This window comes from Drosophila erecta, unplaced genomic scaffold (assembly GCF_003286155.1).
Source record: "Drosophila erecta strain 14021-0224.00,06,07 unplaced genomic scaffold, DereRS2 tig00000055-arrow-pilon, whole genome shotgun sequence".
In the NCBI taxonomy this organism is placed as follows: Eukaryota; Metazoa; Arthropoda; class Insecta; order Diptera; family Drosophilidae; genus Drosophila; species Drosophila erecta.
In genome coordinates, this window is record NW_020825200.1 from 2793649 (window position 1) to 2814609 (window position 20961).

Here is a 20961-nt window from a genome sequence, read left to right on the forward strand (position 1 = left end):
ATTCAATGCGAGTTTTATGCAAATGGCAAGGTTAAAAGCAAAATAAGAGCCGCGCTCTGGTAATGCGATAAAAAATTTGACACATCATCACTTTTCAATAAAATCAACAAATTTTATTTAAGTCACCCCCAGAGGAAGCGCCTCGCTGGCCCCCGAAACTTTTTGCCCACTCGTCCTTTTCTTTGTGAGCTTTTCTCTCCTCGTTTTATTTTTTTCGCACAAAAGCGGGACCAGGAAGGATGTGGATTGGTGGGTGGCTGGAATGGCTGCTAAAATGGCATTGCCACTGGTAGAGGCACTGGGAGCTTATCCATTTTGGCCATACGGTTTTTGCCTCCGCCTTTCTTCTGGCTTTCCGCTTTTGTCCAACTACTGGCCATTGTGTGGGCCACGGAAATAGCCCCATAGTTGGATTTCAGCAGGCGGCGGTGGGCTGCCTTTCGGGTTCGGACTCAGCTCGAAAATACTTTGCATTTGGAAATTTGAAATCCGGTTATGCTGCTAATTTCTACCCACTGCTGTTCCAGTCTCTCTTTCTGATCCGGCTTACTGGGATGTGGGGCATTTCAGCATTTCGCCATTTCAGCCTCGATTACAACATCCAGCTGGGAGTTCTCAAAACGCTAACCCAAATGTCAATCACGTGATTGATGGCACTGACAATTGAGCCGCCAGCGAAACGGATTGGATTCAGCTGGCGTATGGCCTGCTTATACTCGTATGCAATGGGTTTGCCGGAAAAGCGCCATTCCACTTGCCTCCTTCTAGGCTTTCCACAGCCAAATGCATTTTCCGCTGTCAACTCGAGCCGCAGTTGGTCAAATGTGGCAGTTCAATTACGCGATAAACGCACAGAATAAAATGTTCTAGAAACGGAAGTTTTAATCCAATCAATTTGATATCTGCTGTCATGAGCAATTTGATGTGCCAGTTTGCCAGTTACCCAATACTTGTTGCGACTATGATTAAAAGCAATCAGTTATATCCTTTTTTAACATACTATTTCATTAGATTAGCTAGTTACCTTTTGGCCAGCCAAGGGAACGTTCCAAAGAGCTGTGCAAATAGAGTTAACACCTCCTTCACGAGAGGGTGCCAAAAACATTTACGTTTATGTTCAGGGCAAATTGCCTTGGTTTTAATTGCCCTCGTTGCCCTTCACTCAATTGGCCTCACCTTTCGTGTAAACATCGCGTGCAATTATTTTACTTTTTTCCGCTGCCCCGAAAAATCCCATTCAATTGAACAAAACGAAACGCTTATCAAAAACATTAAGTCAGCGGCCAAAGTCGCGACAGCAAACAAACAATTAAGATTGCCAAGACAGATTTCCATTATTTTATAGGCTTATATAAACTTATATATATTTTAAAACTGTTGCCTACCTTAAGCTGTTACCTACATTAAATAATGCCATTGATGATAGTGTAATACTTTATTGCCAATTTAGTTCCACAGCCATCTTATTTTCCCTGCAATTTTAATCACTCTGCAACCCAGATTTTCCCCTATCTAGATCGGCCCCATTAAATATGGAACCCTTTTACACACCCAATCTGACATAAAAGTCGGCTTCATTAAAAGAAAGGATCTCTTTTTGGGCAAAAAATAAAAAAAGGCGAAATAAAAAGAGAAATGTGACGGCAATTTAATTAAAAACTTATGAATGAGTGAACAAAAAAGTTTGCTCATCCTTAGACCTCAAGATGTTTTTATCGTTGTTGTTTGCACAAATGGAATCTCTCCCCCACACACTCACACACACACACACACTTGTAAGCAAGCACACACACACTCGTAGTGAAAGTTTGAGCTGTGTGAGTAGTGTTTTGTTGGTGTGTGTTTGTTTTGGCCTGATGCAGATCAGCATACGAAGTCAGCTCGGCATCAAACTTTCTATAGCGTAAAAATATAATTGGAGAAATTTAAAAAGTTTTTGTTTTAGTTTCTGGCTTTTCCCGTCAAAGGACCCCTTTTCCCGCATCAAAGGCGGAGAATTTCTGCTGCAGAAATGGCCAATCATTTATTCACTTATTCAAATACTCTTTTCTTCATAAAACAGATTGGTAAAGTACACATTTGAATTCATTTGGTTTGTTTACAAAATGCCTGGCAAACTCCAAAAGGGAACTGAGTTTTTCGATTATATTCGCCCGCAAATCCAATTGGTAAATCAATTTCCAAGAGTTTTGGTATTTGGCCAGGGCTCAAGAATGCATTGTAAATGTGTTTACACAATATTGTCTCTTAGTCGCAATTTCACTTGGCACGTTTTCCGTCCGCATTTCTCAACGTTTACCTTCCGAGCCAGAAATCTAGAAATCCAGCAATCCAGCAATCCAACAATCCCCCCGGACCAGTGCCAATCCGTTGGTTTAGTTTAGTTTAGTTTAGTTTAGTTCAGTTTCGTTTCGTTTCGTTTCGGTTTGGCTTGCCCATTTCATTGTGTGCACTCGGGAAAAAGTGAATAAGAAAATTTGTTTGCCAACTTTCGGTGTAATTTGTAAACATCAAAGAGAATGGCAAAGAAAACATGTCGCCGGCTGAGTCAAAGGGATCAAGAGTTGCTTTGCGAATTCGTGCGGAAATCTTCTACGTGTGCGGCATGCCAAGAGCCGGAATATGTGCTCAGTGGAGTAGCAGGCAGCGGAGTGCCCCCGGGCCGGGATTTTCCGGGGTCACCACCCACCCACTCCAACGCCCAGCCATCGAAACTGATCCCGGAGGGGGATGGGTTCAAGGTGAACCAACTGGCCTGGCCTGGAAACCTTTCCTCCAGCATAGATAATACATTGAGAAAAAGAAGATTAAATATGAAAAGAAAATATTACAAAAATCAAGCTATTCTGTGTTTTTACTGAGGAGTTGTAGCATGGGTTATGGGTTATAATTGATATGCCATAAGTAGCTGAGACTCGATCGATTTTCCAGCTTGCTGGCCAAACTCGAAATGCCGTGCTAATGAAGCGCCCAGCCATCCAAAGCGTCCACTCCCAAAGTCGAGTAGCCCAGAAGTCCAGAAGTCCGGGACGCAGCCGCTCAGTTCACCAAAGTTATGATAACAAAGAACTAATTAAGAAACATGACGTCCTTATGACAGGCCCAGCCTCCGCAGGACCACACTTCCCGTCCACCCCATCCATTTCAGCCAGCTTTTGGCCGCATCTCTGCCGCGTTGATGGTCTGATGTACTAATTAAGTTTTGAACGTGACGAGAAATTGCAAGTAGCAATTTCGTTGTTTGATTTTTCGCAGCGAATTTCTCTGGCCTCGATTCTTTGGCCCGGTTATTTCATCTGAATAATTAGCTGCAAAGTGGGCAAGTCTCTGGCGGCGACGGCTTGATGAGCTCCACGTCCGGCTGTGGGCGTGTGGTTTTTCTGGGCGGAGCTGCAAATTAGAATTAATTTCCATGATGCTTCGACAGCTTCGCGCATAAACAGATGAGTTGTTGCAGGAAATAACCATAGTTGGGGATTAAACAATTACTTTTTAGTGCAACTAACGTAGCTTTGACTATAAAATTGGTAAAGGCAGCACTGAAATCACAAGGATACGGCATCGTTTGAATTCACTCATATAAACGCAGAAAAGTATGCTACGTTTTTTAACGACTGTGGCCAAAATGGTTTTTGTGGCCTCTGAATCAAATTGAACAGTTCTGAATAGTTCTATAAGACGTCAAACTGATGTGAATTAGCTGTTGTCTACCGATGTTAACATTTAACCATTTCGTATATGTATCATTGGCTATCCTCCAACTCATGAGCTTAATGTGGAGAATGTATATGAATGTATGTATATTGTCCGACATTACATTGCTTCTTATTTCCCGAAATATTTATAAGGATTTCCCTCGCGATTCAGATCGCTTTTTCCCGTGGTTTCATTTCGCTTTGAAATGTTATTGCAACGGGAGCGGAACGATTTCCTTTCGGCGCGGCGTCCTTTAATATGAGTTTTCCACGGTTTCGCCTTTGTCTCCGAGCCTTTTGTGTGTGGGAAAGGCGAAAAAGCGATGATAAAAATTACCGTTGCGGGGATTAAGAAGTTTCGCTATTATCATTCAAATTATAATTACTCGCAATTGTTTTTGTAATGTTCATTACCATTTAGCTCCTTCAGAAGCTGCCTGCCAGCGCTTTTCGCCGCAGACATTTTCATAATTATTTTTTAAATTGCCATTTTCCAGTGTTTTCCGCTGGCTTGGGGCAAGGATTTGCGGCAAGTGCAATAGCATGTGTTAATTAGTTTCGGGATCTTCCGCAAGGGCCATAATCTTTCTTAATTTTCCCATAGCAATATAGTTGACCTTCCTACAGATCGCAGACTTGGCGAGAGTTTGATGCGACTTTGCCAAGTGTTAAACTTGTGTCGCCTTTTCCTTGTTTTTCCGACAACAAATTGTCCGCAAACACGCAAGTGTATCTTCGTAGCGAAATTAATTTTTCATAGACACGAAGCTCCCTTTTCAGTCAGCCAGTTGGAGGTGGTGGTGTTGTCTGCTTCAATTTATCTGATGATAGTTTAATTAAATAATTTCCACTCAGTGTCAGTCGCACAAAGCGAAAGTTCAATATGACAATGCAAATGTAAATATAACCCGCTCATACTTCATGCGCCTGCCTTTTTTTATCGCAAATCTTTATCGGTCTCTGGCAAATTTATGATTTATTTCGGTTTTTTTGCAGTTCAACGCCCACAATTAGTTCCACTCAAATAAATCAAAAGAAATTTTGTATAAATATTTACGCAGCCAGCAAATATTGCACTTGCATTTACAGTCATATATTTTTATGGCCACGGACCTGTGCATTAAGCCACAATGAATTCTCTTTGTTTTTTGTACTCTGGTCTGCCATAATGCATTATTTATTTGCTATTTGAACATACGAGTATATGCGAAATGCGAAATTGCGTACCAGCCTGAGAGCAAAAATGAAAGCCAAGGTTTGGAAAGGCCTATCAGTTGAGATATTTAGATGGCACATATTAGGCGGCCTTAAGCAAATGACATCGCAAAGTAATTAAGTAGTAGTCTTGTTCAAATGCAAGCACACACATTGTCCAGATGCACAAATGCACATTTGTGCACTGTGTGTTTAATTACGTCGGGCATTCGGCTGCAATTGCCATTAATTTGAGTTTACAAAAGCCTATTTGTGATTTGTCAAAATTGAATTTGCTCCTTATCAAGATTTGATTGATGGCCGAACGTTGGACGTGCACTGCTTCCAACTTGTGACCATCCACAGCTCCAGCATCCTTCAACTGCATCAGGTCTTCCACTGGAGCAGTCCCAGATCGGCGGACGAGCACTTGGGCACTCCGTGCCCGGTAGTGTGTACTTGGTACTTGCGAGTGCTGAACAACTTTTCCCAACAGCACAGCACTTTGTTCCAGACATTTGATTGAGAGCTCTGCGAAATGCAAATGCAATGCGGATGTCATTCAAGGAGTGGCGAGAAGTTGAGCGGGGCGGCCTCCCTGGGAACAAGTCACTCAATGCCATCGCCCCGAGAACCACCCACTGCACTCCACACATCAGCACATCAGATTGCATTCGATTGCAAGTTGATTGCGGCACTGCTGCATGCGGATGCAGATGCGGATGCGGATGCGGATGTGAATGGAGTGGCGATTGCGGAGGCGGAGGTATCTAACGCTTTTCAGGCACTTTAAAAGTGCAATGGCCATTACTCCACGGGCTCTAAAATGTTTCAAACATAAAATAAATTTCGGTTTTTTATGCACAGCGGGAGCGGGTGTTGGATTTTACAGGGTGGCGGGTGGGTAGTCCATTCATATGCAATTTCAAACTTTTTTTTGCTAATATAAATTTCACAAATATTGCCATTCCCTTTGCGCTTGCAAAGCGAATACAACGTATCAGTTACTGGGCACTTTGCATATAAAAAAGATACAATTTGTTATATTTGTATATATTGGTTTTTGATCGAGAGATATATGAAGAAATATTGGTTTCTAGTCTAAGACTTGATCTCAATCTTCAAAACATGTATGCAATTTATTGTATTTCTAGCTCTAAGATATAGCTTTATGTACATATTTTGGAACGATTCCATCTCTAAGTAACTAGGTATCAAAAAGTCCGCACTCCATGGTCAGCTTTAATCCATCGCAGTTGTTGTTTTGGCCGGGCAAATCTCAAATGGAGTCACATTTTCAATGGCTGCTGCAAAACTTTTGTCAACTTGTGGGCGGTCAGGGGCGGTGGGCGAGGCTGGGGGCGGGGCCGGTGCCGGGGCCGGAAAAAATGGCAGCCGGAAGTTGAAGTGCTGTTGGGAATTGCAAAAATTTGCTGCCTGCCATTGTCATTTTTGTTTTGCGCCGTGGCTGCGATGGCGGCGCATTCGTGCGTTTTATTCCCGGCCAAAACCCGTGAATTCAAAGCCGTCGGCGCAAAATCGAACAACCAAACCCAATCCCATAGCAACAAAAACAGCAAAAACAGCAACAGCGTCAGCCAAACTACCAGCAACTGGGGACTTTTCCAGCCATTGAAATTTCGCAGCTATTGTCAGATTTTGGTGTTGCCTGTCATGCAAATCCCCGGCACAACGTGAGCAGCCCATCAAAATTATGTTTGGTTTGACTCTTAAATGCGAGAATCTGCAGTGTGGCACCTGCGTGAAATATATTTAAGGTTCGAATCCAGCTTAGTTGCCCCTAAGTCCCTCGTTCGATTTGCGAACATTGTGGAGCAAATGTGCCCCAAAAACCCGCCCGATGTCCACTTAATGCCATTAATGGACTTTTAAGTGCTCTCCGAACTGTTCCTTTGATTTTGCCGTGCATCTGGCCACGCCCCTTCGGAGGTGGGCGGCTGGGTGCTCTTTGTCCTGTGGCTCGAGGTGCTGATCCCGATGATGCCGTTGCTGCTGCGACATTTAGCCCATAATCCTTTCGCTCGTTGCTCCAGCACGTGCGAACTTTTCGTCACTCGCCTTGTTTCACTTGGTCGGCGAACTAGCAAAGTTTTCGCCCCAAATGGTATATTTAAATTGAATGATTGCTTAAGCGAACTCCAGTATTGGGAAATGGTTTATATTGGAAGATGGCTGCATCGATATAACGTATTTTTGCTGCATTTTATTCTAAATAATACACTTAAATACTTTCAAATAGCCGTATCTACTCTATAACAGGCTCATTGAAGCCGGCAGAAATCGATACGCCAGCCAGTAAATGTATATCCACAATCAGGACCCCCGACTCCCGTGCATCCTTCTAATCCCCATAACACAATGACTCCATGTCCAGATTAGACGCATCCAATGGAGCGTAACAAGTGGTTGCTCTCTTGAGGGTTTTGCATTTCAATATGCTTAGCATTAATGGACCTCAAGTTCAACAACCGCATGAAGTACGGTGACTTGGGCTCTTTCCAAGTCTAAATCCATATTTCCCAGGGACCGCCGCCTGCTGGCCAGGAATTTGTTTTATTTATGATGCTGGTGGGTGAATCCCAGGCCATATGGCCAGCTCATATCCCATCCGTTTGCACCGTTCGTCCGCCTCTGCCACAAGATATTTAAAATCAAATTTGTTTAATTTACATGCATAAACGCGTCAAATTTGCTTTAGAATTGTGTAACAGGCCGGACAAGAGCAGCGGATGCGGATGAGGATGGATGTGGATGTGGATGTGGGTTCCAGCTGGGGGAGCTTGTGTGCTCAAAGGCAACAACTGTTTCCGTTAATATAAAATGCAAATTTTGAACAATTTTTAGCATCGCCCCGCAATCGGTCGGAGCGCCATGTCCCCCACCCGGAATGCCACATCCTTTGGTCCTGCGGTCACTTTGGTTGCGAGCCGCACAAGATATGAGTTTGTAATAACCAAATCGGTTGGTTGGCCACCCGTGTTTGGCCAAATGCAATGAGTAGTGAAAGGCTGTTGGAAATGATGGCCCGAATTCGCCGGATGTTGTTCATATCCCTTCTGTAAACGCACGGAAATATGTAGCCAGCTAAAAATGGGAATTTTGCCCAGCAAATGATGTTGGAAAAACAATTTCATGATGTTTTGATTTCAGCCACCATATGTGCGTAAACACGCTCCCAACCGAAAGGCCCCCACACCGAGATAAGATCGTCCTGGTTGTGTTATCCTTTACCCGATTCGATTGACAGTTGTAATTTAAGGCAGGCCGTGAACAATTTACAGACCTCTCGTTCTGGGCAAGGACTCGAAGGACAGCCATTTCATTTCCATACGAATCACCCGGCGGCGCTTGACTTCGATTTTTGCCATATTTTTGCAGTCATTTATTTACATTTTCTCACCCTCTGTGGGCATTTATTTATTTAGTGCTTATCTTTGAGGCGCATAAATGAATATCCAATCGAGTCGCTTCGCTTCGCCTCGAATGACGAGCCACCACCCAACATCCTTGAAGGGACGGCATTGCTGTCCATTTCTATGCGGTTGTAGCCTGTTTTCCTAGCCCTGGGCATAGTTGTCAACTTGGCCTTTTTCTAGACAGATCTGCTATACACTTAATGGCTTCACCCCTGAAAGTGGAAGTCAACCTGAGCTCTTTGATCGGTTTAGTTTGGCAAGGATGAGGACCACCGAATCATCTCTGCAGAATGTTGTTTATATTTTCAAATACTTTTCAGCACCTTCCGTGAATACTTATAATACTTGGAAGGTATATTTACCTTAGGGAACAACATGAAAGTGAGGCATCTCTGAGCGATGGCTCGACCCTTCGGCCGTTGTCCAACTGTTGGCCAAAAACCCACTTTTGGCCAACTGCGTCCTTTCTTTGCACTCGCTCGAGGGGAAAGCGATACCCTCTGCTTCTCGTTTTCAAATCCGATTAGCATCATTTAGTTGGGCCACTGTTGTTGCTCTCGAAGGGTCTATTATTTCCATTAGATTGATTTCCACCGAAGAGCTCCCATTAGAGTGTCCCAAATGGTTAGCATCTTACAATCGGGCTTAAGGTGAACTGACATTCGGTGGAGAAGGCAACCTTTCCTTCTTGTGAATTCCTTATTCCATTTATTCTTTCGTATTAACTACTTGGCATATTTGCGATCCACTTTGCATTTGAGGCACCATATCAAACATACCAACACCCTACAGATTTCAAGACTCAAGATTTTTAAGGACACACTCAGGACCCAAACAAAAAATCAGTTGAGTCCCATATTTAATTGTCCCTCAATTGCCTAAATCTTTGGAACGGAACCGAAATGGCAACGGACAGACAGACAGGCAGACAAATGCGACCTGGAAAAGTGCCACCTCCTCGACTGAGTGACTTCAATTACCCCACACACTTTCGGATGGCAGATGGCAAAGTGTTTCACTCGCCAAACAAGTTCCAGATTGCATCTTTATCTCGGCCCGTACATATTCTTGCAGGCAATAAAAGTTTCTGGGCAATAAATCTGCAAGTTTCTGGAGCGAGACCTCGAACTCAGTGGAGGAAAAACATCTGCAGTCGGCGATGCACACAAATTGCCAAAGAGTTGGCCCGGGGAACAGGTGGCCCGGGAGTGGACGGGATTTTATGTCTTGCAGGTCACTGAGTCACTTGGCCTCCATTTCTTTGGGGGGTGTGGCTTCCAGGCGGTCTTATCAATAGGGTTTTTGATATTTGCGTTGATAAGGACGATGCCCACTGGCAGGGGAAACCAGCTTTTTCGGCTGATGAAAGTGTTGACGCATACAAATTGTGCATTAGCGCAAAAACTCGCAGCTTTCGGCGCATTAAGTTGCAAATGCATTGCCCTCGGGTTCACGGGTTTCGGAGGTTCCCCGGCCATTGGGGTACCCACTCCGGGCCTCTTTTTCCCGGACTAACGCGACAGCCAGTGGCGAAAATCTGCGAGCATCCGCATTTGCATAAATGCAATTTAAAATCTGAATTATTCATGAGCCCCCGCCATTTGGCCATTTGTCTGAATGACCACTTGTGGCTTGCTTTTCCCAAATGCACCACCATCATGGCCCGATCCCGGCACATAACCCGATGCCAATGCCGATGCCGAAACCGAATCCGATGCCCGGCCAGCCAACCGGGCGTATACGTATTTATTTTTTTATGGCACTGGGCTCGCCGCCTGCATGTGACAACTTAATGGCTTCCGTTATTTGAAAGCAAAAGCATCGAAACTGCTGATGTCAAATTGTCGATGAGGATTAACTCTTCCGTCTGTGTACATTTCATATTAGCAGCTACACATTTGATTTGGCCAGTCTCCTCACGCCGCAGCGAATGTTTATTCTGGATTTAGAAATTACATCGTGTGTGTGCTTAGTTTATTGAGCAAACACACTCGCCGGATGTCCAATGTCCCATGTCCATTACTCGGAGGCGGTTAAATCAATCTGTGTATTTGCCAACGCTTTCGTTAATCACTCACTTTGAAGTGGTAAATGCACTTAGGGCTCCGTTTCCGTTTATTGTAAAACTCGACTACAAGTCACTGCAATTAGTTGAGTACATTGGCTCGTGGCTTATATATCAGTTACAATCATCTTTAATCAAAATCTAGATTTCATTTCGAAATAACTCATGAAAAGCAGATGAAAATACAATAACACCAACCAGAATCTGTTTCGACTCACACCTTGGGTCTTACTTTGAAAGTTTCCCTTTGAAGTCGGCTAGGCTTTGTCAAAAACTTAACCGCACTTTGCAAATTGCCTGATAATGAAAAAATAAATATCAGGAAAAACGGCCGGGAAACCCTATAGCAAGAAACCAAAGGCAGAAACAAAGCCAAAGTTTTCCACTCTGCCGCACAAAATGTGTGGCCGTTCTGCTGCCTCATTTTTCCAGCACTTCCCTGCTTTCATGTTAACAATATTATAAAACTTTGGCGATTTCCTTGGGCCTCGCTTGCAGGTGTAAAAACTTTGGCCCCGCGGCCCCGGAATTGTGTTTCACTTTGCAATTACGGAATGTACTACAGCTGACCCTCATTGGCCCCGATAAGTCCGGAATTAGTTGGAATCAGCCTGCGATTGCATCCCATTCGGCACGGCATATCACGGCGACCAGGGAATGGCAATGGGATTGGGATCACAACAGAGTGAAATTGTTTTGGATGCCGGCCAACGAGCAGCCCGTCTGCTGCGAGATAATTTCCTGTCATTATTTTGTGGTCTTCCGCAGTCGAACGTAAAAATTGCGACTCAAAGGTTTATATCCAGCACGGCGGACAAACAAGCGAGCAGGACAGATTGGGCCTCCGTAGTCCGTGGTACACAGTCCGTAGTCCGTAGTCCGCAGTCCGTAGTCCGCAGTCCGTAGTCCGCAGTCCGTAGTCCGCAGTCCGTAGTCTGCTGTCTGGCAGTTGGAAAAATTGACTGCATTGCCAACGGGTCAACAAATAAATTGGTTGGCCGGGCTGCCATGTTGATTTTGAGGTCATCGCTGATATTGCGGATGCGAATCGTTTTTGATTGCATTGGCCAACTGGAGTCCCGAGATGATGACGCAGTAACCGCACCGCCATGGCCATGGCCACTCCATTCCACTGGACATACGGACTGTGGACTGTGGACAACGAACTTGGGAGTCCAGACTCCCGATCCCCGGACTCCAAACTCCCAACTTCCAACTGCCCGACTTCGGGCTGAAAGCTGCTCCGGTCTACGGTGTATTAATTGTGGTTGCCACTGGTGAGAATTTCCATTTGCCATTTTAAGTGCGGCTTGACGTTGTTTTCATTCCCGTTAAGGCCATAAAAAGTCCGTGCGTCAAATATTTATTACAAATGGCCATACTCGCACACACACACACACACCCACCGACGCACATCCATCCATTCGTTCGCAGGATGAAAGACAGTTGGGTTTTTTTGGCCACCACACCTGCAGAATGTTAAATAAATCAACTTACTGCCACTCACTGCATTCTGGCCGACTTCGAAATACACGTACTTTAAACAAGGCCTGCAAGGGTGTAAAATAAATGGGAATGCTTTCTAACATTCTTAGGATTATTATTTAGATTAGATTTATTAAATATTTATCATTCACTTTAAAGAGGTTTATTTGGGCATTAAGGGAATGATTGATTTCTTAAGCAAAACACAGAGTGTTGCGCTGCCCAAAACAGTATGCTATACTTTTTGCTAAGACCCTTCCAAAGCAATCATTTCAATACGGCTTATGGGACCACTTGAACCAGCTGCCTTGTTAGGTCTATTAATAAGCCAAATACATCATGACATTTTAAAACGCAGTGTAGCCTTTATGTGGCATAAGCCATAACGCTAACATCCATACAGTGGCAGACTGGGAGCAAGTGCCCTGTTTTTTCGACTAACTCACTCCGAAAAATGGACACAACCCGCTTTCGAGTGTGTGCGTGTGAGTTTTGGTGAATATTTCACGAATTGAGCTGTCATGCAAATGTGGCATTTCTGTTTTTGAAGTTGACAGGCCTCGAAAATTGCAGCGTACATCTAGATTGAGGCATTGACATGGGGACGAAGTCTCCTCCTGCGAGGACGAGTGTGCTTGTGTGTGTGTGAATGGCAGTCGACTTATTGTTGCACGGCTCCTGCCGCAATTGTCAGTTCCATCAGTCAAGGATGTCTGACAGCCACTTGAACGAGAACGCGGGTCGTCAGCGAATAGAAATGCCACAGTATTCTTTGAAAGACCATTTTCGGTAAAGTTAAATCGGATAATTTCTACCATTTCCACGTCATTAATATCATTCATAGCCGCAGCATGAGGCAAAAATAATATATATATGAAATACATTATTTTCTTAGAAATTAAATCAAAGTGTCTGTTCCTTGATTCGTCAACTGGCGATTTTGTCTCAACAACTTTGATTTACTTTTGTCTCAAAAACTTTGATTTACTTTTGATTATAAAAATGTCACAGTAAATTGCTAGATTTTAGCTTTTCAAGTGACCTAAGAAAACAATTTCGGTCTTTGGCTGTCACACAAATTTTGCCACTTAATGCGCTAATAACTCAGCTGGCCGCACCCGAAAAGGCAAGAGCCGAAGAAATGGTAAAAGTTTTTTTGAAAGCGCCACACAATTTGTTTGTATATTTAAATTATCATACAATTTCCCAAAGTTTCGCCCGAAATGAGCGCTGACCCGACCCCAAAACAGCCCCCCTCATGCTGAAACCCCCCGTACGCCCAGTCATTATGGCCCCCATTTCGCTTTGGACTCGTTTTTCGGGTTCTTTTGGCCGCCTTGCCATTTTGACTTGCGCCATTTGGTGTGGGATGAATGGCTTGGGTGGTCCTGCAGTCTCGTGGCTGAATTACATTTGTGTAATTTTGCGGAAAAACTTTTTATTTGCTAATTTTGTTAAATTAGAAGCGAAAATGAAAGAGAATTGCAAATGGCATTATAATATGCGCAGCGAAGGAAATTTTTGACAGGCACGTCGACGACGTCGCTGGCGGCCAAAATAATTACACATGTAATTTGAAATTCTTTTTAGTGTCCTGCCAATGGGGAAAACTTGGCAGAAATTCCTTAATTACCCAAAAAGTGAGGCTGTTTCCTTGGACATTTTCACTACTCCGCAGCGCACTCAAACATGGATGTATTCACCACTAAAATGCTCAATTTGAATAAATGTTACTGAATAAATAACGCGTTGCGAGTTCTGAGTGCCGGCAGATGGCAGACAGCAGATGGCAGATGGGTTTTCGGGGCAGCTGACGTGCAGCTTTTATTCTCGTGAAAGGTGTTAATTGAGTGGCTTCATTTGTCCGCCGGAAATGCCCATCAATTAGGGTAATCACGCAACAAAGTCACAAAATGCCACGCCTCCCCGAGGGAAAACGAGACGAGGACGGGAACGCGTCTGTCCCATCGTTTGCCGGGCTGTGGCTTCCAGAACACCGGCTTGGACCGTCTAAACAAAAAAAAAAAAGAAGGAAACTGCGTGACTGACATGCCACGCCACGCCACCAAGTCGACATCCACATCCACGCTCACGTCTATGTGCTGCCCGTCCAGGTTCGGATGCGGATCCAATGTCCACGGGCCCGTATCCGGGGCTTGGCCACCGCCTTTGTGTTTGGCTTTGTTTGCCGGCACAAAAGGCAGAAAGCGCTCTTAATTGGGCGGCTAACTGAAAGTGGCTGCGTCTTTGCCCATTCACATGTCAATCAAGGCAGCACCAGGACACATCCTCGTCCACAGCCACAGCCACATCCATTCCAGAACCCGGTCACCCATTAGGGGTATCAATTTCAAAAAGAATCGAGTCCGTTCCAGGGACGGATTGGGGCTGGCGATGGGCAAGGGGTTTGGAATAGGGGTTCCAGACGCCTCCTGCTGGCACAATCAATTTATTACACACCGCTGCTGACAAGTTCTACGAGTCCTGGGGACACAAGGGCCACGGGGCAGTGGGGAAAGTAGAACCCTCCAATTTACATCTTCTGCTCCAGCACACACAAAAAATACATTAAACCACTTTGCACAGAACCACAATTTTCCATAGAACACAATGAAATGAATATTACACATTTATTAGCTTTTTGTTAATCACAGCAACTAATTTGCATTATTAAATTATACAGTTTTACAGGTTTTAACAAGCCAATTGTTGGACGCGTAAATTTCATACTGGGGAATCCTTGTAAACAAGTCCATTGCACATAATGATCCCATCAAATCGTTTCTCCCTGTGTACAATGCAAATATTGTAGAGCATAAAATGGGCATTGACGAACGTGCTGCAACATCAAATGATGAGATTATCGTAAACTCGAGCAGGACCATAAAGCAGGCCTAGAGCAGGACAAGACTGGAGGAGCAGGAGCAGCAGGAGCAGGAGCAGCAGTGGAGTGGCTGGAGGTCAGGGCCTCTTGTGGCCGTAAAAGCGCTTAATAGTCCATTAAAGGGATTAAGAGGAGCACCAGCACCCGGGGATTCCAAGGAGCCGGAGCCGGAGCTGGAGCCGGAGCCGAAAGAACAAATTTCCGAATCTGTTCATGTCAATAGATGGCCGGCGTTAAAAATCAAACAGACGGGTCGTATGCGTATTATTGAAAACTTGCTGGAAAAGCGGTGGTCGGAAGAGCGGTACAATTCTTTATTGCTGCCCATTTGGCCAGGCTTAATACGAGCAAATTAAACTAAGCTCGGCAAATTGCGTTTCGGTCACGTTCCGAGGCCAACGGAAAAATGGCTCCATTTTCCGTGGCATTTTCTCCAGCACTTGCCATTCCAGAATAAACACATGCATAGAACGACGGCCCCCGCTGAAAATAATGCAATAAAAGCGGCATAAAAATAAAAACCAAAACAATGCGCAAAGGAAAGCACAGTATCAGTATCTTGGCGATGGAAAAGTGGGAAAATGGCACAACGCGCAAGAAATCATAAATGTAATTGAGAATTTTATGGGGGGTGCCAGTTGCCACCCATCCCTGCATGTTGTGCAAATAAAAGTTGAAATTGTCGCATAGAAATTCTAAGAATAAAGCGGCGAATTTTCCACAAAGCCAAAATAGGGCGGAAGAGGGCGATCCAGCAATTTCCACCGCCCAACCTCGCAAACACACTTACGCACACACACACGCACATGCATGACGTTGACGCTTTCCATTTAAACTTTGGTGGGTGGGTGGTGGGTGGTGGGTGGAAAAGCGAGGCACAAAGGGCGCCTGTTCGGTTTATTGCCAGCAATCAATTAAAACGGCAAAGTCATTTGTGACAAAAACATTCACAGAAAATTTGACTTTTTGCGACGGGGGGAAAATGCTGCCTATGGCACGCAAAATCGATGGGCACATTTTACACACATGCATACATGTTATTGTAATATTTCAATGTCACGCCCTTGGGGCCGGGGGCGGCACGGGGGGTACTGCCAAAAAAACTGAGTAAGTCCTTCCATGCACTTGCCAAATTGAATGGGAGAAGCGGATGAGAGCAGAGAGTGACTTTCCATTCCAGGAAAATGCCAGCCAACGAGGAAAGTCTTCGAAGTGCTAAGGGAAACGAACAAAAAATCTATAGGCTGAGGATTTTAGCAAATGCTTTAATTAAGTGTATTTTAAATACTTTGATATCGATTAAAAGCCAAAGCCTATTAAAGCCATAGCATTTACAGATCATCCAAATTCGGTAATCATAGCATTTTCTGTGACTTCTTAATTAAACTTTTTTGCTCTCAATGCCTCGTACTTGCTGATTTGAATAAAATAATTATATTTAGCTATCAATTTCCCTGCTCACAGCTAGACAAATCCAATCAATATTTCGTTATGTTCAACGAAATGTGTACGCTTTTCACAGGTTTTCTGATTAACCCAACCCATAATAAATTGATGCTTAGCAAGTTGAAATCCATATAGAGGCTGCATATTTGCAGATTTAAATCGCACAAACAAATCGCACAGCCAGTAGCCCCAAATATCGTAATTTCCCTAATCAGCTTAGGTGAAAACAAGCGGAAATCGGAAAGCGGAAAGCGCTTTTCGGGGGGAAAAGGAAAAGCGGCACGGGCGATTTCCACGCACAAGAGTCGCCACGACTTAGTTCGATTGCAATTAACTAAATACACGGAAACCCGAAGCGGTTTTGGCACGGCCTAATGAATATGCATTCCATTCATTAAATCAACATTAATTTATGTAATGTATTGTTACAGTATCATTGTTTTTCCCTTTTTTTTGCCCCGATTCTTTCTTGCGCATAAATTCTAATGAACAGCCCATACATGCGTGCCACAATAATTGATATTGATGGTTGTAATCTTACTTAATCCCTAATTACAATCGCATTCAATGGAATCGAGCAGGTCGTCGGCTGGGGGCCAATATGTGTACCACCATCCACTACGCAGAGCAAACATCATACATAAATTATTTTTACACAGACAAGACGCGTGATTCTATATAGACATATTCTATGTTATGTACATACGCCGCCCTCTGAATTGCTGAAAACATGCAAATACTTGGGGGTACACAGCCCGCCCGCAGGAATGGAAATAATTTCCTAATTAGTTTGATTAGTCGAAGTACTCGCGAAATGCCTCTATTCCTGCCGACTTGCCACACTGCTCAGATCCATTAATTAGCCCCGCCCACTTGGCCCCAGAGCATCGCTTTAATTGGACAAACATCGCGGGGGATCCCTGGTTTAGGCCACACCACCGGCAGTACTGGTTTTGGCCAAACAATAATTTGCTTGATTAAGAATCAATCATAATTCGATTGCCAAACATTAAAATTTGAATGAAAGCGTTGCAGTTGGGTGACTTCCAATCGCAGCTAATTAACATCTATTCTCTAATTAAAAGTCAGTTGTCATCTGTGCAGTTTTATTTTATTTAATTAAGTTACTGATTGCAAAGCGTGAAAAGCACTAATCACCACTGTTCGTGATTTATTATTTTGGCCAAGGGCCCTAATTAGTTTAGTGCATTAAATAGTGATTGGATATGGCAAATTTGATTGCTGCCCCATTTAAACTCGTTAGCAGCCTTAAATCATTATCGAACACACATTTGCTGGTTGGGAAATTCTGCTAATGGACTTCTAATCCACACAACCAGACAAATTGCAATATGCATAAGTCAACTTTTTCGATTTTACTTTGCTATTTGCTTAAGTGCCGGGCCACAAGGATTTCCGCTTGTCAGCAGGAAATCGAGAGAAATAAAGAACTTGCTGCCTTTCGCCCCCGATTTTCCCTATTCCCCAATCAGTTGCCCAAAACCTGCGCTCCACTCTGGTGCACATAGTTGAATGCAACAAATCCGCGGAATAATATGGATGTGGCAGCCACGGGGATTTCACCGACCGGCCAACAGGGATTTACCGGGTTTTCGCCCATTGTCACATGAGCGGCCAGCGGCGATGTCAGTTGTTGATTAAATAAAAGAGTCCCCTAAAAAGTGGAATTTATATACATATATACAAGGGAGAGAGCAAAGCTGCGCTGTAATAAAAACTAAGCGGAAAATGTTAACATTTCTCATCGATTCCCTGGACGGTCGGAAAAGTTGGGGCTGGAAAATGTGGAAAGTGCAGCGAATAAATAATGCAGGCCGAAATGTCAAACAGCGTTGTGTCAGGATGATTTCTGCGGAAGTCCTTGCGATGTCTATGTCTCAGCGAGCACTGCGAACTTTGCAGCATGAATAAGTCAGCTCAGCCATTGTCTGGCCGCCGGGAAACTCGGAAAAACCCCCTGGAAAAGCCACCCCCATCCCCCCAAGCCAGCCATGCCCGCCATGTCCTTGCAGCGTCTTCAGGACTCGTCGCCTTTGTTAAAAAGTTGTTGACGTTGATGCTCTCTACGTGTAAAAAGGTGAACAACATTTGTAGACTACTCCGATCCAACTCCAACTCGGAATCCTGACAATTGAAGTGGCATTTCGCACTCCGGCGTCATCTGTCTGCCAAGTGCCTTTTGGAGTTCGCTCACGTCACAATTATTTGCAGCAACTTGAAATTCATACCCATGCCCCCCGTCACCGCCCCCCATCCGCGGCACTTTCCGAATTAATACATCAAACAGCCATCCGCATCCCCTTCAGACCGCAACAAAGCAAAACAAGTAATTTCCATTGGGGGTGGGTGGTTTAGCTGGGTGGTTGGGTGGGTGGTGCGAACATCCCCTGCGGAGCTGCGGAAAATAAGCTGGACGGGCCCCTTTCGGGCTGAAGTTCCATTGTGTTTCATTACTGGATGCCAGTTTATTAAAAAATTTGTGAACTTAATGTCCAGCTGGAGGAGATGGTGCTGCACGCTGCTGGAATTTAATAAAAACGTCAGAACCGAGAGCCCTTGGCAAGAAATCACAACCCTCTAAACTTGCAGCTAGGGGTGGAATAACAATGTAATGCACCACTTGCGACACACGAATTTTAATTACAATCCTACACTCTGGAGTATTGGCATCTAGAAAAAAGTTTGACCACAAATCAATAAATTATTTGTTAATTGGTTTTTGTCCGACTGCTTTAGAACTAATTTTAATAAGCGAAAGAGATTGAATGAGCTAGGAAAAAACAAAAGTACATATAAGTACGTTTTTATGAAAAACATGCATAATGAATAATTGCGTTGTCAGGGGTAGAAAAACATTAATTTGTATTCGTTTGTTAAAAAGGGTTTGAAAGGTTCGAATACCACACAAGTGAAGTTGAAAATCCTGCATGTTTGTCATCTCTATCTATAATTGTTTGCCTACCCCTTGCGGAAGTTTGCCTGCCCCGGGGGAGGTTTTCCTTTCCCATTTTCCCGGAGTTACCACAGAATTTCCCCCTCAATTTCGGGGTGGTGCAACTCAGGGGGTGGCTTCCGCTTGCCGCCCTCCACCTCCCCCATTAACCCACTCTTTGCACCGACTTGCTTGTTTGCAACTGTTGCTTCTGCTGTCTGCCCCCCGTTTTCCGTGCTGCGTGGCAATGGCCTTTGTTTTTCCAATGTGTCGCATCATTAATTTCGCACAGATATTTGCCTGCATCCTGCCATCGGTGCCCTTCGTCCTGCCAACGAATCACGCCTTTGTATTTGGCCGCTGTTGTTGCCATAAATTTCGATAATGTGTCAATTTATGAATGGCCAAGCCCGTTCGAAGTTATCCGTTCATCCGGGCGGCAGGATTTGCAGCTGTCAGCGTCTATTGATTGTTTTATTGATGGCCCGGATTGACTTGGCCAGCGTTTTTTATGGCCTGCCAAGTGAATAGCCAGACGAGTAAGATAAACAGGCGCAATATATGGGTGAGTAAGTTGTTTTGGCTGACAGACGGCGGGCAAGTTGAAGATGTTTCATTTAAATATCACTCACAATGAAGCCAAAGGACAGGGAACAAAATACTACATTTTATTGTGAAAGTTCGAACCTTTTCCCATCAGTTCATGAGGAACTGTTAAGGGGCGTATAAAATATCATATTTATATTCCTGTTTATACGAAACTTTCCCAATTATTTACCTATCAGGAGGTTGCACATAGGAGTTCATTAGACGGAAAACGAACTTCAAAGTCAGCGCATCCTGCGCCAGCCTGGTTCGAGTTAAGCCAGCAGTTCGCGTAATTAGTTGGCAAAATGCTGGAGCACTTCGAAATGTACGTAAATTGTTTAATTGTTGGGCCAAAGGAACTGAATAATTTGCTCAATTTTCGTTCATTACTCGCACTGTCTTGTCTCGTCCTTGCAACTGGCTTTATTTCAATCCATTCTCCTTCGTCCTGGCTTTGCCCGGCATTTCGCATCATCAACAGCACCATCGTCCTTGGTCGCATCTCATCTCTCGGCGTCATAAAAGGCACTTCATTTGCATAAATGAATTCTGTAAATTTTGAGTAGCACTTGACGCTGCCAAAGAGATCACAACCCGAGTGAGGAAGGCACTGGCAGCGCACTACTAGGCATTCCCATCTGCGAAGGCTTATCCACAAACCGCAATTCAATGCGTAGGCCAAACAAATTGATATGAATGGCCTCGTTTCGCCAGGACGAAGCCAAGGTCCTCGACTCGAGTTGACTCGACTTTCGAGTGCAATGCATCGGCCCCGTCGGTGCTTTCTATTTAATTAACATGCAAACTCCTCGAGCGTATGCGTATTCAATGTTGCCTTTCAAGAGCTCACTTCATTCGCATCTTCATTCGCATTTTTATGTGCCTTTCTCTGCCCTCAATGGGGAATCGGCATGAATACTAGTTGTGGGTGGGTGGCAGCAAAAAAGTCGGCCAGCTTTTTCGGTGCAAGCCAAGAACTCAGAAATCAGATATGATTTAACCAAAGGAACAGAAATCAACAGCACTTTTAGAGCGAATGTGGCGGTGTCTCGAAGGATAACTCTTGATAATTTAAAGACTCCCTCCATTGCTGCTGCAATGATCAACTACACCAAGGTGTGTAATTATTTATTCCAAATTCAGTAGCCCACGTATATAGCAACATATATACTTTTGCTGCAGGGACATTCAACTTTTATCATTATGATGCGCAA

The 20961-nt window shown here is 44.2% G+C and overlaps 1 protein-coding gene across 1 annotated transcript; it reads left to right on the forward strand.

The window, feature by feature from the left end:
• Window positions 1-2277: 2277 nt before the first annotated feature.
• LOC26526665 lies at window positions 2278-2861 on the forward strand. The gene has a single exon (XM_015160063.1). The coding sequence runs from the start codon at window positions 2520-2522 to the stop codon at window positions 2859-2861; it is 342 nt and encodes a 113-aa protein (XP_015015549.1). The 5' UTR covers window positions 2278-2519.
• Window positions 2862-20961: the final 18100 nt, after the last annotated feature.

What these genes read in the sequence shown, in the direction of transcription:
- LOC26526665 (XM_015160063.1), top strand. Translation starts at nt 2,520, where the DNA reads ATGGCAAAGAAAACATGTCGCCGGCTGAGTCAAAGGGATCAAGAGTTG.